At 42.8% G+C, this 21,461-nt stretch overlaps 3 protein-coding genes across 3 annotated transcripts; 1 reads left to right on the top strand and 2 right to left on the bottom strand.

The window, feature by feature from the left end:
* Positions 1-5,244: 5,244 nt before the first annotated feature.
* On the top strand, positions 5,245-9,264 carry PCOAH_00006110 (Uncharacterized protein; the record flags this gene model as incomplete). Its single annotated transcript, XM_020057422.1, has 2 exons — positions 5,245-5,565; positions 5,710-9,264. 2 exons carry the CDS (start codon positions 5,245-5,247, stop codon positions 9,262-9,264), a joined length of 3,876 nt encoding a protein of 1,291 aa, XP_019912971.1.
* A 591-nt stretch (positions 9,265-9,855) lies between these two features.
* Positions 9,856-10,371, bottom strand: PCOAH_00006100 (Uncharacterized protein; the record flags this gene model as incomplete). Its single annotated transcript, XM_020057421.1, has 2 exons — positions 9,856-10,050; positions 10,279-10,371. 2 exons carry the CDS (start codon positions 10,369-10,371, stop codon positions 9,856-9,858), a joined length of 288 nt encoding a protein of 95 aa, XP_019912876.1.
* Positions 10,372-11,268: 897 nt separating this feature from the next.
* Positions 11,269-20,910, bottom strand: PCOAH_00006090 (AP2 family; the record flags this gene model as incomplete). Its single annotated transcript, XM_020057420.1, has 2 exons — positions 11,269-11,667; positions 11,809-20,910. The coding sequence occupies 2 exons, from the start codon at positions 20,908-20,910 to the stop codon at positions 11,269-11,271; spliced, it is 9,501 nt and encodes a 3,166-aa protein (XP_019912948.1).
* Between the last annotated feature and the right edge of the window lie 551 nt (positions 20,911-21,461).

Genomic DNA, 21,461 nt, shown 5'->3' with positions numbered 1-21,461 from the left:
AAAAAGTTCAAGGAAGCTTTAACAAATTGGACACACCAAATGGGGGTATCGAACTGAAAAAATTAAAAAAGTTCAAAAGTAAAACGGTTGCATTAGCATATATATATGTGTCCCTGTACGTAGGTATGTATATCCATCTGGCAAAGTAGAATGCCACAGGGTACCACTGTACACACGGACTAATATGAATTACGATTCGTAATTCTGTTTACTGTTACAAATTGGCTGGAATATACACGCACACAAAGGTGCAGCGGATTCGGCGATGCAAAGACGCAAAAGCGAACACAGACAAACACAACTGCAAGGTAACTCCCACGATAAATTCAAAAGCGGAATAACCAGGGGCGTTATTTTGCGCAAAAAAGAACATATATACATGTGGTGTACATGGGCACACGAAGTTTACGCATGTGCGACCATACCACGTTCGGTTAATTCAGCTCAAATGGGTGCTAAACCGTTAGGGGAAATGAGAAAACGGGACATGTTCCACGGTTCTGTGTGCACTTACATAAATAATTAGCACCTCGGCATGCGTTGCTAAGGAATACATTCGTGAAGAAAATAACTTTCATGTACGAGTGGACGTGCTGTACAGGTACGAGCTTCCACTGTAAGAAGTAGTACAGCGAGGTACGTAATTTTTGCCAATTGGCTAATCGGTACAAGGCAGGGAGGTCACGACGGAAACATGCACTAAAAAAAATTTATGACGAATCCGGACGGGTCACAAAAACGTAAATACATTTATGTACGTCTAGGCATATGAAGGTAAAATAACACAAGCGGGAACAACATGCGCGCAACGAAGGCACATGTGTGAACTCTTAAAGAGCAGATGCAAAAGTGCGGAAACTGCAAAAAAGGCAAAGAATACAAAAAACCCTTTTCTTTTCATGCAAATATTTTTCTCATTAGAAAGTCGCACAAATGGGTCTTAACAAAAAGTTATGTACTCCTTTTATTTTTTACTAATACATGATGATCTGTTTAAAAATTTTTTTTTCCAATATTTACTGAAAAAACTACATACAGGGAATGAGTATATTTTACCTATTCGCCTGTGTGTATGTGTATTATAACGGCACACAAAGTTATAGGGGCAAGGTATAGAATTTATACCACTGTATTACTTAATTATATGCATAACACGGGGAGGAAATTATATACTGTAGTTGGGTAATGGCCACAGTTGAACGGCGCAAAGGTACACGGGAAACATATACATGTAAACATAAACGTATATTTGTACACTTTAACTGCAAGCTCACATATGAAAGCACAAATACAAATGCAGAGGTCAAAACGCTTCTTCATGAGAAGGCCCAAGCGGTGAAGCCAAATGCCAACACAATAGTAATAAACACGAACAAGAGAAAAGAATTTTTTCTTCTTTAAAAAACGTAAAAGCCTAAAAAATAGCTTCACGAAAGGAGCAAAAATTGCTTCCATCCAAAATGAACATAACAAATCGGCTAAAAATAACTAGAGTTATTAATTTTTCCGACTAATATATTTTCGCGCAAAGAAAACAAACACGGAATGAGGAGTGCGGTATATATTTAATATAGCATAAACTGACGGTTATGCTGTACAATTGTACACTGCTTCTTGCCAAATGGCTATGTTATATGGCCTTGTACGACTCTAAGGTCATTTTGGTATAGGCGTAAAATTAACGCATATAATAAATATACCTACTACTAGTATAGTAAGTTGTTCTTCTATACAAAATGTACACGTAACAAATATGCTAATGTACAAAAGCCCCCGGGGGGCGGGGGCAAATCCCATCAAGCCATTTTTTAATTTCTGAAATCGCTTTATCTCACATTTTGGCGTGAATTTTTTTTTTTTTTTTTTTTTGTTCTAGCCTTTAGCTTTTTAACAACACTGACATTTTGGTTAAAAAGGTAAAAATTCGCCTGAACAACATGAACAGCAAAAAAAAAAAAAAAAAAAAAAAAAAAGCTACTTAATTGCTTATCACTTTGCTATTAATGCGTAGTTGGAAAGTTCACATGTTGTCACAATGAAACAGTTTTTTTACGTTTTACTGAGAACGAAGTGGGGTAACAAATTTTATCCATTTTAAGAAGCGCGTAATTTCGCTTTTTTCGTTACAAGGGCAAACAAAAGAAGGCCCTTTTAAATTTGCCATTTCTGCAAAGAGAATTTAAAAGAATGCATAACTTTATTACGCCATATATCGCCTCCTATTTTTACTATTGCATTTATGTGCCATCATCTGCACGGCAGCCAACCCGATCCAAATTGCGCAGCTTTAATTGAACAGAAAAAAAATAGAACCATTCGTGTATAAACGTGACTGAATAATTTTTTTTTACTGGCACACTGCAGAACAAAACATAGCGCGAACTGTGCTATAACCCTTTTACATAAATTTGTATGCATTCGTTAATGTGCAATTCTTGCATGTGTTGTGATTGGTGCCTTCCAGTGGGTAACAAAATTGAGTGTGCTGCATGTGGCGCGTTCAACATCGGAGTTATGCTGTAGCGGTGCTCATCGACACATCTATAAAAAAAAAGCAATTCCATCGGATCAGCATATGTGCGCTCCATCTGCCCTCATTTTCTGCGAGCACGTATTTTGATACTTCGTCCCGTAGCTTGCAAGTTAAAACCACATGACACAACATAGTTGCAAAAACGTGTAAGCGCTACTGATCTGTTGTGTCAGAAAATATATTCTTAAAAAATATGTGGGGTACTTTTACAAGACCCATTAAAGAACGATCAAAATGATACACATGGCAACACCCCGCATGCAACTTCTTTTTAAATACCTTCCCCATGTCACTTCCTTTGTAAGGGTGAAATTTTCTCAACATATACGTACTCCTGAAATGGGGACAAAATTGCTACCAAAAAGTACACACTTTTTTTATTTTATGCAACACTGTTCATCCACTCCGAGTGGGAAACACAGGAAGGTTTACTTGCCGCGTCGCGTAAGTCCACATGGGGATTAGTACGCACATGTAAAAGTGTGAATTCACCGAACGGTTTTGCAAAAAGGAGGGAAACTTTGCTGCGCTCCGTTTTCATCCGCTCTGCCATAAAGTAGCAATCCAAACGGTGTACACCATAAACAATTGGCAAACAGCTGGCACATGAGTAAAACACCCCGTTCGAAATGTACAAAGAAGGGCTAAATGTAAATACTTAAAAATGGTTCTGCGCATAATTACGAATGTGGAGAATTTTACTTTTAAAGATAATAAAACTACATCATTTTCCGCAAAGGGAGAAACACCGTTTTTGGGCTTTTTCTTTCCCGCATACTGAAAGCGTTTCATTCATTTGGTTTTCCTAAAAGGGGAAGAGGAGGGTAAAAGGTGAATGGCCACAAAATGGAAAAACAACTCAGAGGGAGTGAACAATTACACTTCTGTGTATAAATTGACCGAGTGATGCAAATGTCTGTATGTACTCTATTTGTTCCCATCCCCCACATTTTCAACACTGTAAAAGTGGGTAAACAAATAGTCTTAAATGTACATTTTTTTCAATTTATTTTTTTATCCTTTTATCGATAATCACACAAACTCATGTGGCGACAACTGAAATGTACACAGTGGGCATAGTTCCAAATTTGGCAATTAATCAAACATGCCCTTTGATCAACACGGCATGGAAATTTGCCTCGTTCACCAAGAAAAATTGTTGACCCCTTGGCAATATATTGATGAGGGGGGGTGCATTTTTAGCGCCAACGGCAGTCACGCTTCGTTGCTTTACCACGCCCTCCTATGGAAAACTTTTCCAAAACAAACACAAAAGGGAAACCCAACTTTTATTTGCAGTTGCCTATTGTCATACATTTGGCAGGAAATAAGGTAAAATGTACAAAAATTAAATAAAGATAATTGCTAACCTTTTTCTTCACGTCAAGTTGTTCCCAGTTTGGCGAAAGGATGTCCCATGTGTGTGAAATTATTTTTTTCCGTTTTGCCTTTTTTAATTTAAAATTAAATGCATGCACTGCAGGATGTTTCAATTTGCATTGCAGCATATGAAAAAGTGAAAAACAACGTATAGGTAAAAAAGAAATTAACTTGGTATCTCTGTCAACTAAATTCTGTAATCATTTCCCCTGTGTGGAACTTGTTCCGTCCGCTTCTATTCACCAATTTGTTAAAATCGAAAATACGGCATACACGAATGCAGGCAGGCGCTGAGGTGTATGTTATATATGCAAATGCATGAATAACCAGCAGGGGGGATAATTTTTTGCCCCCCAAATGAGCTATGTCCAATGGGGAAAAAGGAAGAAAAAAAACGTGTACAAAATTACGCATACAGAAGGATATATATTTCTTCTGTTTTTTCATTTTTTAATTTAAGAAAGTTGGTATGTTCTCTGGTAATTTTCACTATTTTGCCGCTTCGGCGTCTTGCCACTCGTTCTGCAGCTTCAGATTCATATAAATCCTATTTTTTCATAGCTTCATTTTTGTGCAATTTTGTTCGTGTGTATCTTTATTTGCCATTTCGGATGACCACCTTTGCCAGACCCTTTTCTTTTTCTTTTTCTTCTTCCCCTTCCTTTTTCATTATTTTTTCTGCGCCGCCCCGTTTTTTTCATTGCTTATTTTTGAACCTTGAACGAGGCCGAAAAGTGTAGGTAAATTTCTCAAAAATGTTCTCATATTGATCACCTGCGTTGGTGCGTATCATCACAAGGGATCCCCTGATTTTCGCGTATCCTTTAGTGCCCACCGTTGCCCGCCACGTAGCAGCCGCGTAACACCAGTCCTTGCCCACTTCTGCCTTTTGTAAATTTTTCCGCACCGCTCACGAATTTTTCCCTTTTTTTTTTATTTGCCTCGGTTTTTCCACACTGTTTTTTCCCCGTTTTGTTGCCCCCTTTATTTTTTATACCGATTTGAACTTTCGAACGAACAAACACCACTGATCGAGGCACCATTTTGACACAAAACGAGAAAGAATCTGTTTTTTTTTTTTTAATTTGCCTGGATCTGAACACCTTTTCGGTTTTACCCAATGCTGCAGAGTTACACAGCTTGGGATTTCCCCACTCCTTGGTGAGAAAAGAAAGGGGGCCACAAAGATATATGTGTATAGCACTTACATACGTGCAGTGCACATAAGTGTGCATATATATATATTCATGCGCATGCATATACGCAGACCTATTTTCCATACCGCTGCAAAATTGGGGCATAATTAGACCGGGCAGGAAACCACCAAGAAAATGCAAACGTCAACGTCGAACAGCTTTGCGGATGCGAATGCGAACACGAACACGAACACCAATGAGAACTGCAGCGGGAACAAGTGCAACGCCTCCGAAAATACCTTCACAAATGCGGCCACCGTAATATGGATCGAAAAGGAAAAATTAGATTCCATTATTCACATCCCCGTGTATTCAGATCTGTCCAAGTACGTCTCCGATTTGAGCAGACATCCGGTGAAGCAGAACAAGAAGGAGGATGAAGAGGGAGGAGGAATGCTCTCCAGGATTTTCCTACTCTTCGATGACAAGAGCTGCAACATTGCCGTTGATATATCGGTAGGTGTTGATGCGAACTGATCAACTGCACAGCGGAAACCCATTCGGGGAAAATATCATCACCCCGTTCTTCACGTCTTGTGTAGAAATCCCCCCCGCACGTTCATCTCTTTGAAGAACATTTTTTTTTTTCCCTCCTGACAGGCTATATACAAGTCGGAGGACAACAAAATTCCGCTTCTCATCTACGAGCGGTACTACTTCTGGAGCCTCCACTTCTTATTCGAAAAGTCGAAAATAAAAAGACAGAAGTTAAGCATCTGCTCAGACATCAATGGAAGGTACGGAATAAGCAGTCTTAACAAATGTGATGACGACGTGTATATGTACACGTCCATTTATAACTCTGCGTATAATCGAAATGACGATGAGAAGAACGACGGGGTTAGCAGCTTCCCTGAGCTGGGCAAAGACACCTACAAGGACGTGAACAAAGAACTGACCATATATGACAAGGACTACATAAAATATTTGTACCTTAATGATCTTAAGAATATTGCCATGATGGAAAACAAGTCGAACGGTGAAAATGATGTAGCTTTTAGTACAACTTCTTTCGATGCGTTTAAGGGCAGAATCGCGAGAGGACATCCTCTTTTCGAAAAAGGCCTCTACCCCAAAAACGAAATAAAATGGTATCGCTTGAAGATAAAAATTGAGAGAGCGGAGAAAAAGAAGAAAACCGAAAACAGAAATCTCATCAAAGGTAAAGGATTCCCCATCAGTAGCCACCACTTCAGTTTCAACAGCCACACCACCAGTGGAAACAGAAATGGCGGCATCCACCACAATAGGAACAGAGTTTTCTCTTATGATCAGAGGACCCTGAACAATCCCAACAGTTTTAAAAAAGAAACGTGTGACCCCACCTTTAACGCAAATCTCCTGCAGAACATCAGCCACTTTTCCCTTATAGACAACGACGCCACGAGGGAAAAAATTAACCATTTAATTAAAATACAGAAGAGGTCCTTTTTTACGTTCAATCAGGAGAAGGACAAAAATTTATTGGACATCTCAAACGATGAACTGTTGCTGCTTTCCCCAAATGAAAGGAGCGAATCCGTCTTCGATGTCCATAAGAGGGAAAGCCTAAGTATCTGCGGCAATCAGACAGGGAAGAGGCGTAAAAGGAGCAACTGGTTCTACTACAGAAGCAGCAGCAACGAAACGAACCGCGCTCTTGATGACGACGGTAGAAGCACGTCCAGGGGTAATTCGTTCTGCGCTCTGCACCGTGGAACTTCCCACGTGGAGAATAAACGGAAAAAGGAAGAGGTACCTTTGGGCTGTGAACTTCGGGGTGACGACAAGAATGCGGATGACAAGGGGAATGGCCCCTGTGGAAGTTTAATCAGCTGTGACTTAGCGTGTACTCTAAGCAGATATCGCAATGGAAACTGGAAGGAAGTCCGTTCACCCAAGGGAAGGCAGCCCCCCGATGGCCACGCAGATGACACCTTCACCAATTCTCGCTTACCATCGGAGAATAGGACATACGTTCGAACCGTCAACGTAGGGGAGTCGAGCACAGAATTCCACAGTTTCGATATTGAAGAAGACGTGGATGTAATGACGAACGTTCCAGTAGTAGTGATAGACCCCCCAGAGAAAAAACCGGAGAGGGTCGAAAGAGAAATAAAAACGAATGTACTATTCATGCAGGAGAAGAAGAACCCTGTAATTATAACCCACAACACGAAGGTGTACCAAGAAAATGTTGACAAATACAACTCTGAATTAGAGAGGATAATATCGGAGCCGTTTGATCAAAAAGAAGGAAGAGAAAAAATAAAAAAAGGAAGAGATCACAACATAGATACACAAACGACTTACTTGAATAAAATTTTAAAAAGCATTCTGAACAAGGAGAAGTCGCACTTGAATTGTCTGTCGAAGAACTTTAAACGAATTGAAGGATTCTACAAACGGAATTACAAAATATATATTATCGAAAAGAAGGATTACCTATATGACAGGAAAAACTGCTTTAAGAGTGACGTGAATGCATACAATTTGTCCGCCCCAACAAGTGACGACACCAGTAAAGAGGTGAACATATTGGATGAGTTTAAAATGTACCTGCGAAGGTGCAAGGGGGAATACCGCCCGAGGATGTACCAAACGCATATCGCCACAGGGGCTAGCAAGCAAATAGGAGGAGGTAAAAACGGAGTCGACTTTCAGACAAATGTCATCTACACAGAGAAGGTGGAACACTCCAATGGGTACGACCCCGGTGACAACCACGCGGGGGAAAGAGAACAAAATAATATTACAATGAAGAATACCTTAACAAAAATTATTCCAAAGGGAGAAGGAGAAGCAGAACAAACAGAAGGAACCTCCATCAGTTCATCAAACAGGGATGCCATAAAGACAGACCCGACAAAGAACAACCCACCCGAAGAGGGAATCATATTTTATGCGCACAATAGGAAAAATCCAAGCTGCGTAAAAGCGCTAAAAGAAGGAGACACGCTCTACATAAAATTTAACAACTCATCTGATGACTATGATAAAATTAGGGTACTAAAAAAAGACGACCTTTTTCAAGTACTTATTTGCCTAATGAAGAACAAAGAGTGTCTTAAGCTGTCAAACATATCTACCTATTCTCCTGACTTGCTCTGGAACCTGTCTATGCACTTCAGAAATAACACCTACGACATGGAGATGAATTTGGAAAAAATATACGCCCACTTTTGTAGGCGCTATGAGATGACCTCTCAGGATGATGAGAGGCCCACCTTGGATCTCCAGCTGGAGTTCGCACCCGTCATGGAGGGAGTGGGTGATCGGAAGTTCGATACGCATCTGCCTCAGCAACGGGGTTGTTCCCCAGAATGGTCATCCGACAGTCTATCCGAGGGTTCCTCTGAGACGATATCAGACTCAAGCGCGAATGCCACAAAGGGGGGGCGCAAATTCAAAAGAATAAGGAGAGTAAAGAGAGAAAACCTCAAAGAAATAGAAATCATGAAGCTGAAGGATTATGTATCCTTCCTGGATAAATTTCTACAAAATGTGAATGACGCCAAGCTAAAGAGACTTAAGAACATACAAACGGAGTACTACAAAAAGTACGAATTTGACAGAACCATAAACAAGCTAAATAAGCAACAATTAATCGATCTATTTGTTGACAGAAAAAACGAAGTGAATACAATACCTCTTTCTTTTTTAAAAGAAAAAAGTAGAAACATCATATATGAGGAAAACATTAAAATGAATATGTTCGCATGTATCAAAATCATATTTGATGATGTGAAGGGAAGGTGTATTTACGCAGCTAGCGATTTGAACAAATTTGACTTTGTCTTCGAATACGTTGGTGAGTTGCTCACACATAATGAGGCAATGGAACGGGAACGGAAATATAATAAAAATAAAAAAAAGGGATGTTATATGTTCTACTTTAAGCATGAAAATAAAAGGTACTGTATTGACGGCACGGAGGAAAATATCGATGCCGCTATCAATAGTGAAGACAAAAAATACTTCCTAAGATCCTTCGCTAGACTTGTTAATCATTCGAAGAAGAATTCCAACCTCATTCCAAAGGTACTCACCGTTGCCAGTCTGCCCCGACTCTTCTTCGTCGCCGCACGAAACATCAAGGAGGGCGAGGAGCTCCTCATCGACTACGGTGAGCGTGACCGTGAGATCATCAAGAATAACGAGTGGCTCAAGTGTTGATTGGGGGGAAAACCAACCTACTAAGCAGCGCCCAAGCAGTGACATGGTGCTGTTACCCAAACATTAATCAACATCGTATCGACAACCTGACGTAATCACCCCTACCCCCACCCACGTGGAAAGCCATCATACTTATCTATTTTTTTTTGTCATCTGCACGTGCATATTCGCCGTGTTAGGGTTCCCATTTTTTTTTTCAGTTTCAAGGGGGCAGGCAGAACGGGCTTAATTTAGGGCCACCTTTTACCCGCCACCCCTTCGAACCCTTTGAGCGGCGCCATTTAAACAAATATCCTTCGCTTTTAAAATGCAAATCTGACTTGTTTTCTGTTTTATATATGTGTGTGGGGGGTCTTCTACACAGGGTGTACATACAGCGCCCCTCCATCATTCGTTTTTTAGCACATCATGTGTACCCACAATATATTTTCCCTTTTTTTCAAATTAACAAATTAACACGTTGGTTTGTTCGGACCCCCTACTCGTGGGGGTTGCCACACCTCAAATTACACATTTCGCCGAAAAGGTCTCCTCGACCAAATGTGTGTTAATACCCCATGCATGTATCAATTGGAAAAAAAAAAAAAAACTCTACTTCCTCTTCGAACTGTCCTGATTGACGGTGAAGAAAGGGACCCCGCCATTCACCCTCCTATTGTTGTGCTGAGAATTATCGCAAAAGTAACTGTCGTAGATATTCAGAATGGACTCCTTAATCGGGTAATAGTTGTTCTGTATCGCCTCTGCTGCAGTCACCATGGAGTCCCGCACCACCGTGCCGCAGAACTGTAAAGCGGGTGAAGGGAAAAGCAATCAAAAATGTGAACTAACCAATTAATGCAAAAAAAAGAAAGTTGGAGAAAAGATAAATAAACCGGGAAGAGCACAACCAAGATGATGCTTCCCAAAGGAGGCTGCCTGCACGGAGTGACCTTTCCCCCACCCATCGGCGAAGCAAACCTTCAACTTCAAGTCCATTTAATTCTATGATTACATTTTCCAATGTGTCCTTACCGTGACAGCGTCCGAAAAGTAACTGGGTCCATTTTCCTTCTCCTTCTCCTTTTCCTTTTTCCGCTTTTTTTTCTTTTCCTGTTTTTTATCCATTCTGTGTGGGCGTGTCGTTCGTCACTGTCTCGTTGGAAACGTTGTTTTGCGCATCCTTGCCGCTTCGCTTGCGTGACTTCATCCGTCCCCCTGGTTGGCCCGCGCTACGGGAATTACGCAATGCGCTGTTCAACGTCCGAGCGAAAAAAATTGGGAAATTTTCTTTTTTTTACGCCAATTATACGCCCTTAAAAGATACAAAAAAAAAAATGTGGATAAAAAAAATACCCCGTTTGGTGAAATAACAACAACAAAATTCCCCTCCGTAAAAAAAACAAATAAAAACAAAATTTCCCGCTTTTTACAATTGTCCACGTTGGGATCCTAACAATTGGGTACTCCGCAAAAAACGCCACGTAATTTTCCTTTCATCTAACCCGGGAAAACACACCAGCGGCAGAAATAAAATCGTCTAATTTTTATTTCCAAATGATGCATAAGTGAAAGGGAAAACTTTTACACCGCGGTACACGGAAGGAGCCAGACAGGTGCGTTGTCGAAATTGCGGCGATAATATGCGAGAATATGCATGCTGCTTATTTGTGTATGTTCCATTTTGGAAAATAGGCGAAGGACAGGCGGACAAACTGGGGCCAATCGGTCGGTCCATCCGCTCACCAATCACTTGGTAACTTCCAAGGGAACCCCTCAGAAACAAACTCGACAAAAAAACGAATGGAAGGAGTGCCCCCCCTGGTGCGCACGTATGTAGAGTATGCATGCATATTTCTATGCTTGTCTTTATGCCTCAGCATACATACTTCGGCGTCCACCAGAGAAGGCCAAACAGGGGGATAAATAGAAAAAAAAAATAGTAACATAACCTGGGGATATACTAACAAAAGTGGAACGAAATAATGTTCCCCCCAAGTGGCGTACTCCCCAAAATGACGACCGCTACGCGCAACTTTCCAGGTAAAGCAACAACAGGGAGCGCATAACCATGCAGTGCTCCTCGAAGGGCAGCACACTCGCCGTGACGTTCTTCACCAAGCAAGTCACGAACACATCCCAGTACAGCTGAACAAACTTCATGTCATAAATATTAGCAACAAATTTTAAATGGTACCTCTCAACCCTTTTTAGGAGGTCCCTATTTTTATCTACCTCATTTGTGAGGGGGTAACTAGATGCACATTTCTGTGGGTTCACAAAAAAATGGGTTCTATTATTTGTCATTTTTGAAAATTCTGGTACACTTATGTTGCGAAATAAGTCCATAATGAGGTACTTCAAAATGAGCTTCTTAAAATGTATGGTCTGGTTGACATCCTTTGCTCGGTTCATGTTCAGGTCCTGCAGGGGGGTGCAAAAGAAAGGGACAAAACAGCGGGTGGACATGCTATAACGACATCGCGTTCGGGCACACATACACGTATATACATACATATATACACATGGGTGTAAGTTATTACCCCCCCATCTGCATGCACTTACGTGTAAACTCAAACAGGCGTACTCCCGGTAGGGCTCCACGAAAAGGACCTCCTCTATCTCCGTGCCCCCACAATGTATAGGCATAAGTTCGCTAATCTTAATACTCCCAAAAATGGATAAACAGTACCTGTCTAGCAGACTGTCCACTCCGCTTTTATTTCCATCCAACGCGTTTACATATGGCACTTCCTCTGACCCTCGCTGGGAAAACCTCTCTCCGTACTCCTTCAATATATGCACATTCTTAAGAATGGTCCCTTTTTTGCAATCCTGCTTGGGGTAGTGCTTGCTGCGCCATTCGTTGTGTCCTCCGTCTGGAACTTCACTTACCACTCCGTTGATCATCGTGTCACCTGCCAACGGTATATCTCCACACACGTCGAAGTAATCCCTATTCAGAAAAACCTCTGCTGCCGCCATCATCCTGTCTGCCTCAAAACGGCGCACATCTTCGGTGTTGACCTTTTCCACAGTGCCCCTACCTAAATGGCAATTCGGTGCTGCACTTGAAATAGTTACCTTTTTTAAAACTACTCCTTTTGCAGCTTCTTCTCTGTAGTGTCCACTTTTCTTACTTCCATATGGATTTTCAAATGGACGCACCGTTTTGGATTCTTCCAGTGGGTTCAGTTGATGCTCCTTCAATTGTTCGCCTTTTATGCCACTTTGGGGGGACTCCCCATCCGTCTTGCTAAACGTGGAGGAACAATCAACACATGCTAATTCCCCATGGTCATCACAAAGGATGTTTTCTGTACCACCCCTATTAGTGCCTTTTAAGAATACGAGTTTATCCCATCTCTGTTCTTCACGTGATTTGATATTTCCATGACTTCCCTCCTGGGTAGTTATCTCCATCCCACCATACGGATCATAATCTTGGCAAATTAACTCACTCCTTTTATTTTGTGAAAGGGGGAAATTACTTCTCCTCTCCTCGGCGTCGCTCCTGCTAGTGTGGCACTTGAACATATGGACTCCTATTGGGGATCCATTAGAAGCAGTACCCTCTGTACCACATAACTCATTCTCTGCTCCTTCCTTTCCTTCCAAAGAGCAAACTGGTAAGAGGCAAGTTTGTGCACCCCCCTCCTCTATCGCGCATGTCTCATCAGAACCTCTAATATGGGTGAAGCCACTTTTGCTCCTTTTATTCTTATCACTGCGGGTCTGTTCCTCCTCACACTTCGCATGTGCTACATCTAGCGGATGAAAAATATGGTTAACCGATTGAAATTCTATGTGTTCTTTTTTTTTTTTTTTTTCTTTCTTCATAATTTTTACACCTTTGTTTGTTGCCTCTCTGTCTGTCTTTCCCACATCTGCCCTGTCGTGAGAGACTTCCTTCCCGTTTACCTGAACCCATTTTTCGGCAGAATCCCTTTCATTTCTATGCTCATTTTCAGTCAATCCCGCAGTGTTCCCACTGACGACTGGTTCTCTAACTTCCTCGTGAAACATGTTAACCTCCTCGAAGTTCAAACGTTTGTTTTTCTCAAGGCCGCTCTCTATTGGTTTATTTTTTATGTCCACCTCGATATGGCCTATATTTCTGTTGTCCTGAAAAATCTGATGTAAAAATTTTTTCTCATTTTCATCCAAATGTTTGTCCGTTTTGTTTTTTCCCTGATCATCCAACCTGCTTGTAAATGCGTCTCTCCCATTGTTTCTGCGCGCAAGTGTGGTGCACTTTTCATTTTTCTCTGAGACGCCATTCACATTGACGCAGGCATTCATATCATATTCAGAGTAGCCACTTCTTATGTGTGCCACATTTCTGTCATATTGTAGATGCGGTTCTTTCCCGACCCTACAGTTTGTCTTCCCCTTCGCACAATCGCCTTGTACATTCCTGCTTCCCCAGGTGGTGCTCCTCATTAAATTATGTGCCCCAAATGGTTCGACACTTCTCACTGAACTATAATTTTTTACTACCGCTCTCTTCATATCATTCTGTAGAAAATTCGTCTCACTCATGTTTATTACTCTCCCTACATCGTTTTGCCCTTCCCTGTTTTTTTGGATTGCCCAATGTTTTGCGTTCATCCTGGAGGTGGTGTCACATGCACTCGGAAAACTTCCCCCTGGATGTGTTCCCAAGGTGTGTGGAAATGACCCCTGTGTATTGTTCGCGTGGGGGAACTGCGGGAGCATGTTCTGAGGAGCTTTGTGCTGAAGGGAAGGACTAATCCCAAGGAAGTGACCCCCCACGTTCGTCCTTCCATCAATACGGTTAGCTGCTCCATTCGCTATACCACTTCTTCCTCCACCAGGAATACACGATGTTGAAAATTCACCTCCCCCCACAGGGGTAGCCCCACTGTTAATTAATGGGGCACTGTTCAAACAGGTCAACCCATTAGCCGTTAGGTCAGTACCCCCACTTTGATCACTCCCCACTGTTGTAGCCTTCTCCCAATTGTTAATAAAACTCCAGTAGCCACTTGGCACAACATCCTTTTTAAGTCTGATCCTTTCCGGCTTGCTCTCCACCACGGGCTCTAAAATTGAGACTTCTTCTTTATTCTGCACAAATTCGCTACTCCCATCAGTGATTCCATTTGTATTCGTTCCATTATTCGTGCGGTTACTCTGCTGAATCTGTGGGATGCATGTCTTGTTTGCATCAATTGGTAGAGCGCCACCCACCCCGAGGGGGAACCCCCCTTGCGTACTCATGACCTCATTTCCGCTAACCTGTTCTCTAATGTTGGAAAAATTCCCACCGTTCATCAGATCAATCCCGTGAAACCTGTTTCGCACTTCTTCATTAGAGGCGTTACTTTTTATGGGTCCATTTCCCAAAGTTGGGGCGGGCCCAACAGGAACGCATCCCATCGGAATAGAACCCATCCTCTGCATGCCCGCATTTGTCCTTGCCACATTGTACCAACTCACATCTCCGTTATACGACTGGCACTCTTCATTGGGTCCTCTCAAGACACACCTTTCCACATTCCCCATTCTTACAAAATTACTTGTTCCCCTTTCTACATTGGAGTGCACCATCTGATTCGTTTCCCCATTTGCGTTATATGCGCCATAGAAGTTGTCACTTTTTACCTGGCCATTCAGGCGAATTTGCTCATTGGTGCCATATAATTCGAATGGTTCCTGCACCTGGTTCACGTTTCCTGGGTAACTTAAATTTTTGTCCTTCTCAGAATGGTGCGCCATGTTGCCAAGCGGGACAATGTTGTTCGTACCGTTTCCCCTTCTGCTAGAAACCTCCCCCGTGTAGTACCTCCTGGTATAACTGCGGTTTGCATACCTACCTGGGCTAGCGTAGTACCCCCCGTAAGGGTTATCCGTGTAAGTGTCACTTCCACCACGCCCGTTGTAGGGGCGAATCATGCTGCCGCTAATAGTGGGTCCCTTTAACGACTCCGTCTCGTGCGAGTGCGCCAAAACTATTGGAAGCAAATTTGGGTTCATCTCAGTCCCGTTGCAATGTTGAATCCTCTCATCCATGACCTCGTTCTGCGTATCATTTTCGTGCGAGTTCGTGTTACCTATTGGCGTTCCTCCCATGGGATCTCCCTTCTGGTCGTTAAACTGAGGGGTAGACGTGCATTCCGCTGAGCCAACCGGGGAAGGGGGACCATCATAATCATTCAAGCTTACCGTGTTGTTATTTCTATCTGATCCACCATATGTAACATGTGAAATTTCCCACTTGTCACTACAGTGTGTTTTTTTGTCCCTCACGGTCTTTCCCTTCTTCACTGCAGACACACCATTTTTCCCGCAGACATTTTCCCCGTTCATGTAATTTTTATTTTTTTTGAACTTCTGGTTGTTCTTCCTTTTCTGCACCTTCAATCGACTTTTCACAGCTAGCTCCCTCGCAATTAAGAACCCATAACGGTACACAGAAAAGCATTCTTTTTTTTTATGCCCATAGGCACACCACCTTTTCTGTCTTATGTCAAAATGGACTCCTTTAATTTTTGGCATTTTCATGATCTCGTTGTAGTAGTACTCATCTTCATCCTGATCGTTACAACTGTTTTTTTCCAACTCGTTTAGTCTGTATGTGCACATTTCTTCTTCGTCCTTTTCGACCGTCGCTGCTGTTTCTTCTTTTGCTAACACGTCTGACACTTTTTCGCTTACATTTTCCCCATTCTTCGGAGCACTGGATTCTCCGGGCGAAACACAGAAAAGCGCATTTTGGGTGAGCTCATTCAACTGGCTACACGGGTCTAACTGTTTCCCACTTGTGCAGTTTCTTTCCTCATACATTGCTCCCTTCTTTGGTTCCTCACTTAGGTTAGCCTTCCTTTGGATCAAGCTCATACTGTGCATCCATTTATTGGAACTGCTTAGCGCAGAACTGACTTCCTCACTCCTTTTATTCTTTGCCTCATCTATTTGGTTGCACCCGGTTCTGTTCTGCTTTCCACTCACGTGTGCAACATTTAATTCGTTTTTTTCTTTTTTCCTTTTCGCACTTTTTTTGCGATTCCCCCCTTTGGACACCTCTTTAACCACTCCCCCTTCGTTAGAGATTCCTCCCTGATTGATCTCCCCACTGCCTTCCTCCACATACCACTGACAGGACCTACTAACAATATCCCTTTCGGACAGTAAAGATATACCGTTTCCCTGCATGTTTGAGTCATTACAACTTTTTTCCCCCTTTCTGTTCGTTCTCTTAGAGGAATTGTTTTTTTTTTCTTTATTTTTTCCACTAACGTTTCTCTCTGATGTCTTCCCTTCTTCCTTCCCAACGGTGGTGTCTACTACATATGCAGAAGTTACTCCCTCCACGGAATGGCCATATGTCATTTTTCCCGCTCCTCCACTCTCAACACATGCGTTTTTTATTGTCGTCTTTTCCTTTCCCATGGGTTGAATTCTTATCCATTGTTCAGGTGAATTTATGCGCCTTCCAAACATCTCATCGTTGTCTCCTAAAATGTTTGCCTTTCCCCGTGTGGTCTCCTTACCCGTGTTCCTCATCCCTACCACTTCGCCTGACGTGACGCCTTCAATGGGAAGACTCCTTCCCTGACTTCTCTCATAATTTAAACTTCTGTTTACATTTATCAGTTCACACAGGTGCTCCGAAATGTGCGTCGCTGTGGAAGCCCTAGTTAGGTTCCACGTCTCACGTTCGCTCCTTTCACCACTTACCCTACTATGCATATGCACGTTCAGATTCAGATCCTCCTTTAGCTTGTTCTGTGTTGGGTTGTCCCCTTCTAAGATAGCACCAGCTGAATTAACGATTCCCTCACTCCCCATTCCGCCAACACAGCTACCTCTAGAAATGGCACTACTTCTAACTCCCTTACCTTCCAGGGCATTCTTCACGCAACTGTTCACATTCGAATTATCACGAACATTTGCTCCATTCTCTCCCCCACATGAACTGTTCCATGTAGAATCCACAACTTTATTTACACCGTTAAAGTGGGGACCCATATTTTGTGTCCTCCCCTCATTCATACTGCACTGGTAAGTGCCACTTCTCATATGCTGTGGCAACCCAGACTGTAGACCTCTAATCCTGGGGGAGTAGGTCTTCCCCCCCTCGTTCTTCATATGCCCATTATTAAAATTGGAACCATTGATATAATTCCCTATTTGGGTATGTCCCCCCCATTTATGCGAAATTCCTGCATCTGTGACTGTCTGAAGGTTCCTCCCGTATTTGCCACCAAAAAACAACGGATTCACCCGGTTCGATTGGTTCGATCGGTTCAACGGGTTCTGGTACGACACATTCTTATACGCATTCGTAAATTGTCCCTTCGGTGAAACCTCTCCACTGATGCCATGATTCAGATAATCTACCTGACCTGGCAGTCCGATTCGAAATGATGACATAGCCATGTTGTGTCCTCTTTGCATCGCTTCGAAGTTATTAGCCATGTAACTGTAGTTGCTTGTTCTCCCATGTTCGCTGTTCCATGCATTGTTGTATGGTCCCGTTAATGTGATCGCATTCTGGTCGTAGAAGTTAACTGAATCGTATGACCCCGTCGAGTATTCTTGTCTATTGGGAAGCTGCCCGTCTGTAGTCGTGTGTTTTCCCATGAACGCAGGGAACCCTTGCGCGATGCTCGAATGGGGCGAATTTTGAATGCTGTTAAAATTGTCTCCATTCTGCACGTTTTTTAAATCATGTCTTGTCATCCCTGCATGGCCTCCTCCAGAAAAACTTCCTACCGTTGATCTTCCAATGGGACTATTCTCCCCATATGCACTTCCTCCACATGTATTTATCCTCTTATTGACAAATGTTAGATTCGATTTTGCTTCCACATTTTTGGGTTCATTCTCCTGTTTCATTGTTCCTTCTGCGTGACATGGATTAATTACAGTTCCACCAATTTGTTCACTCAGATAGACACGTCTACTGCTGATCCGGCTCCTTTTACGTGGGTTGTTATGGATCCCCACCTTTGCGTCTTTCCTTTTATTTTTGGTGCGCGTTTCTGTCGTTTGGCTGCCCTTCTGCGTGGGATCCAAAAATTTGGGCGTTTCGACATCCTTCTTATGGCTGTTTTTTCTGCTACTTTGGGGGGGGTTCATTCCTGGTTTGTCTACTTCACTGATGGATACCCCCTGAATAGGCACCGCTTCGCTACCCACTGTCTGACTGCTGGAGGCGAACTTCGAATTTCTAAACTCCAATGCCAGCTGACGCGCCTTGTAGAACCCGTACTTACAAACGGGGAAGTGCTTCTGAATCTGTTTGTTGTTCTCGTTCTTCCAGTAGGCAATCCACCTGATCTGATTATGGTCGAAAGTTAGTCCCTGGATTTTCATCATCTGTTTAGCTAGCACGCGGTAGTACTTTCTCTCGTTTAATGGAATGCCAGTTCGCTTCTTCTTCTTACTACAATCGGTAAAATGTGTGAAATTATCCTGGTTCATATTTACTCCCTCCTTGTGTAAATCTAGCAGGACGCTATTCATCTCCTTCTCAAATGAGCTGTAGTCATCGTTCCTATGGGGAACAATTTCCTTGGGGCCACTTCCATATGTACCCATAGGAATATTTTCACTTCTTTGATAATTATCCAGAATATATTTATCCCCTTCAGACCATTTTGCATCTACCATGTGAATCCCTTTTCGTTCGCCAAAACGGGTTCTACTTGCCGTGAAGGTTATCCCATGCGCATCTGGTGTGTAGCCTAAACTTACAAACGTTCTAGGAATTAGGCTTATTGACTGGTTTTCCGTGCTGTACTTACTTTTGCTCAATACATCCTGTGTCAATACATCCTGTGAAGTGAACCTGTTTTCGCTTGCCCTGCATGGGCTGACCGGGTTGCCCCTCGAGTTGTTGTCTAACTCGTTGGACACATCTAGACTTACTTTGCACATTTCAGGTGAGCTGTCTTTTATTTTCCCTTCTTCCTCAGTAGCTGTTCCTTCGACTAATGCGTCGATACGTATGACGCTTCCCATCTCGATTCTCTCCTGTATGCTCTCCCTTAATGGAGGTGCACTTGGTGGGGCCCTATCCAATGACACTACTGCGCGTTCTTCACATGAAAAACGTTCTTCATTACCATCTTCCATATGGGCAACCCTTTTGTTTTCTACACCATTGTAACTAATTGCTTCATTTTCTCCTCCCTCCGCAGGTGCCTCCATCTTGGCAGATGAAATGATTCCTATCGACACATCACATGGAAAGGGACTACCCCCTTCGTGACTCACTCCCCCGTTTGGACCTTCCGTTAAATCTGCTTCACCTACATTTGTTTTCTGCCCCTCCCCTGAAGGGTACCCTTTTAATTTATCCTCTCCAAAATTCTCAATTTCTCCATTGGCTATTCCCAATTGGTTATCAATCTGCCTGACTTGTTCAGGTAATTTGGGACTTCCCCCATTCGGCGCTTTTGCGGTCCACTTCTCCTTTTTCTCCTCAGAACTTACCTTCCTTGTCTTTTCCCCCACATGTGGGTTTTTTCTCAAATGGAAAATATCCTTTATGAAAGGGCAGCTATTCAGAGAACTACCTTCTACCTTCGGGGGGGTCCCTCCCATGTTCAGGATACTTACCCAGTCGGAGTCATCTCCAGGGAAGGCATCCTCTCGTCTTTCTTCCCCATCCAGGTGACCTTCACTAAGGAGGTTCTTCCGCAAATTGGAGCTCCCCACATAACTCTCTTCATAGATATTATGTTCCTCTCCATTATCGACGTAACTACCTGACCTGTTCATGCAATTATTCCTCCTTACCTCATTCAAACCTTGCTGTATTATAGGATTAGTTTTGGTCTGTTCCTCCTGCTCTTCTTTCCCATGGGGAGAGTTACCTCCCCCCTGCACCATGGTACACTCCTTCTCTGCTTCCTCATCTGCGGTGTCATCTGCTCCTATACCCGGTACCCTAATTGCTTCCCGGAGGTGCGCTCCCTCTTTAGGCACTCCTCTGGTGCAGAAAACCTGATCGTTTCCAGATACTTCCCTATTAGACCACGTCCCCAAAATAGTGGAAACTTTATTCCCATATTGCTCCCGTTTCACCGAAATGTGTGCACCGTCCAGATCGCCTCTCCTTTCGTCACCGCTGTTATTCATGTTAATGTTTCCCCGAGATGTACCTCCATGGTGGGGGTTCTTTTCCTCTTGGACTTTCTCCATCGGGGGTAGATCTATGCATTTCCTATCACAGCTACGCTGCCGTTCTGGAATCGGTGCATTTATGTGTTCACCTGTACAAGTCACATGTGTTCGGCTCATTTGGTTCATTTCGGAGATGTCTTCTTCCTTTTCCCTTTCTTCATCTTGTAAATCTCTTTCGCTGGACAACAAAATCTCCTCCCCGCTTCCAGGAAGGTTACCTTGCGTAAGGCTCATACTATTGTCAAACTGGTTCTTCATGTCGGACACTTCACCGTTGTATGCACTTCTGGTCTCCTCATTCAGCTTACAGTGGGTCCCCCTTTTCTCCCCCCATGGGTTCACCTCCCTTTCTTTATCCTTCACTTCAAGGTTAGATGTAAAATTAATTTTCACGCAACCTGCCACATAGTCCTTATCAACATTGGACGGGTTCATTTTGTGCGTCTCCTCATTCATTGTCCTGACCTCATCACATCGTACGTCTTGTTGGTATTTTTGTTTGTCCATTTTAACAGGCTTACTACACGAAGGTTTTTAGCCCAGCGAAGGTGTAAATTATTTTATTTTATTTCCCTCAAGGGATCTTCTCTGCTATGTACGAAGGTGGAAGGTCCCTTCTTACAGATGCATTCTATAGCGGCACGGTGGGTGTGAAAATACGCCCAAAAATGTACTCACCCAAAAACTCATACAAACGGAGTGGGTGCTTCCCCGACAAATTAGACAAGCAGCAACTCGTTTTATAAGAATGCCAAAAAATGTCCAGACAAAAGACTCTGCAAATAGCGATGAAGTAAAAACTGTGCATCAATCACAACAACTCTGTGGCGGCAGCACAACCCCTTCTGATCCCACCAACTGGGTGAAGAAATTCTCTCACAAAATTAGGGAAAAATGCGTGCAACCGCCGACACAGATGCTCAGACTGTACGAAAAAAAAAACAAACAAGCAAAGCAAGTGAAGCGGTTAAAACAAACACGTAATAATAAGGCGTTATGATGAGAGTAATCAGAAAGGTACACGCACGTCTTATCCACCATGCGTTTTCCCTCTGTAA

This window comes from Plasmodium coatneyi, chromosome 3 (genome assembly GCF_001680005.1).
Source record: "Plasmodium coatneyi strain Hackeri chromosome 3, complete sequence".
In the NCBI taxonomy this organism is placed as follows: domain Eukaryota; phylum Apicomplexa; class Aconoidasida; order Haemosporida; family Plasmodiidae; genus Plasmodium; species Plasmodium coatneyi.
The sequence above is the reverse complement of the archived record's forward strand: the minus strand, read 5'-3'. Positions and strand labels throughout refer to the sequence as shown.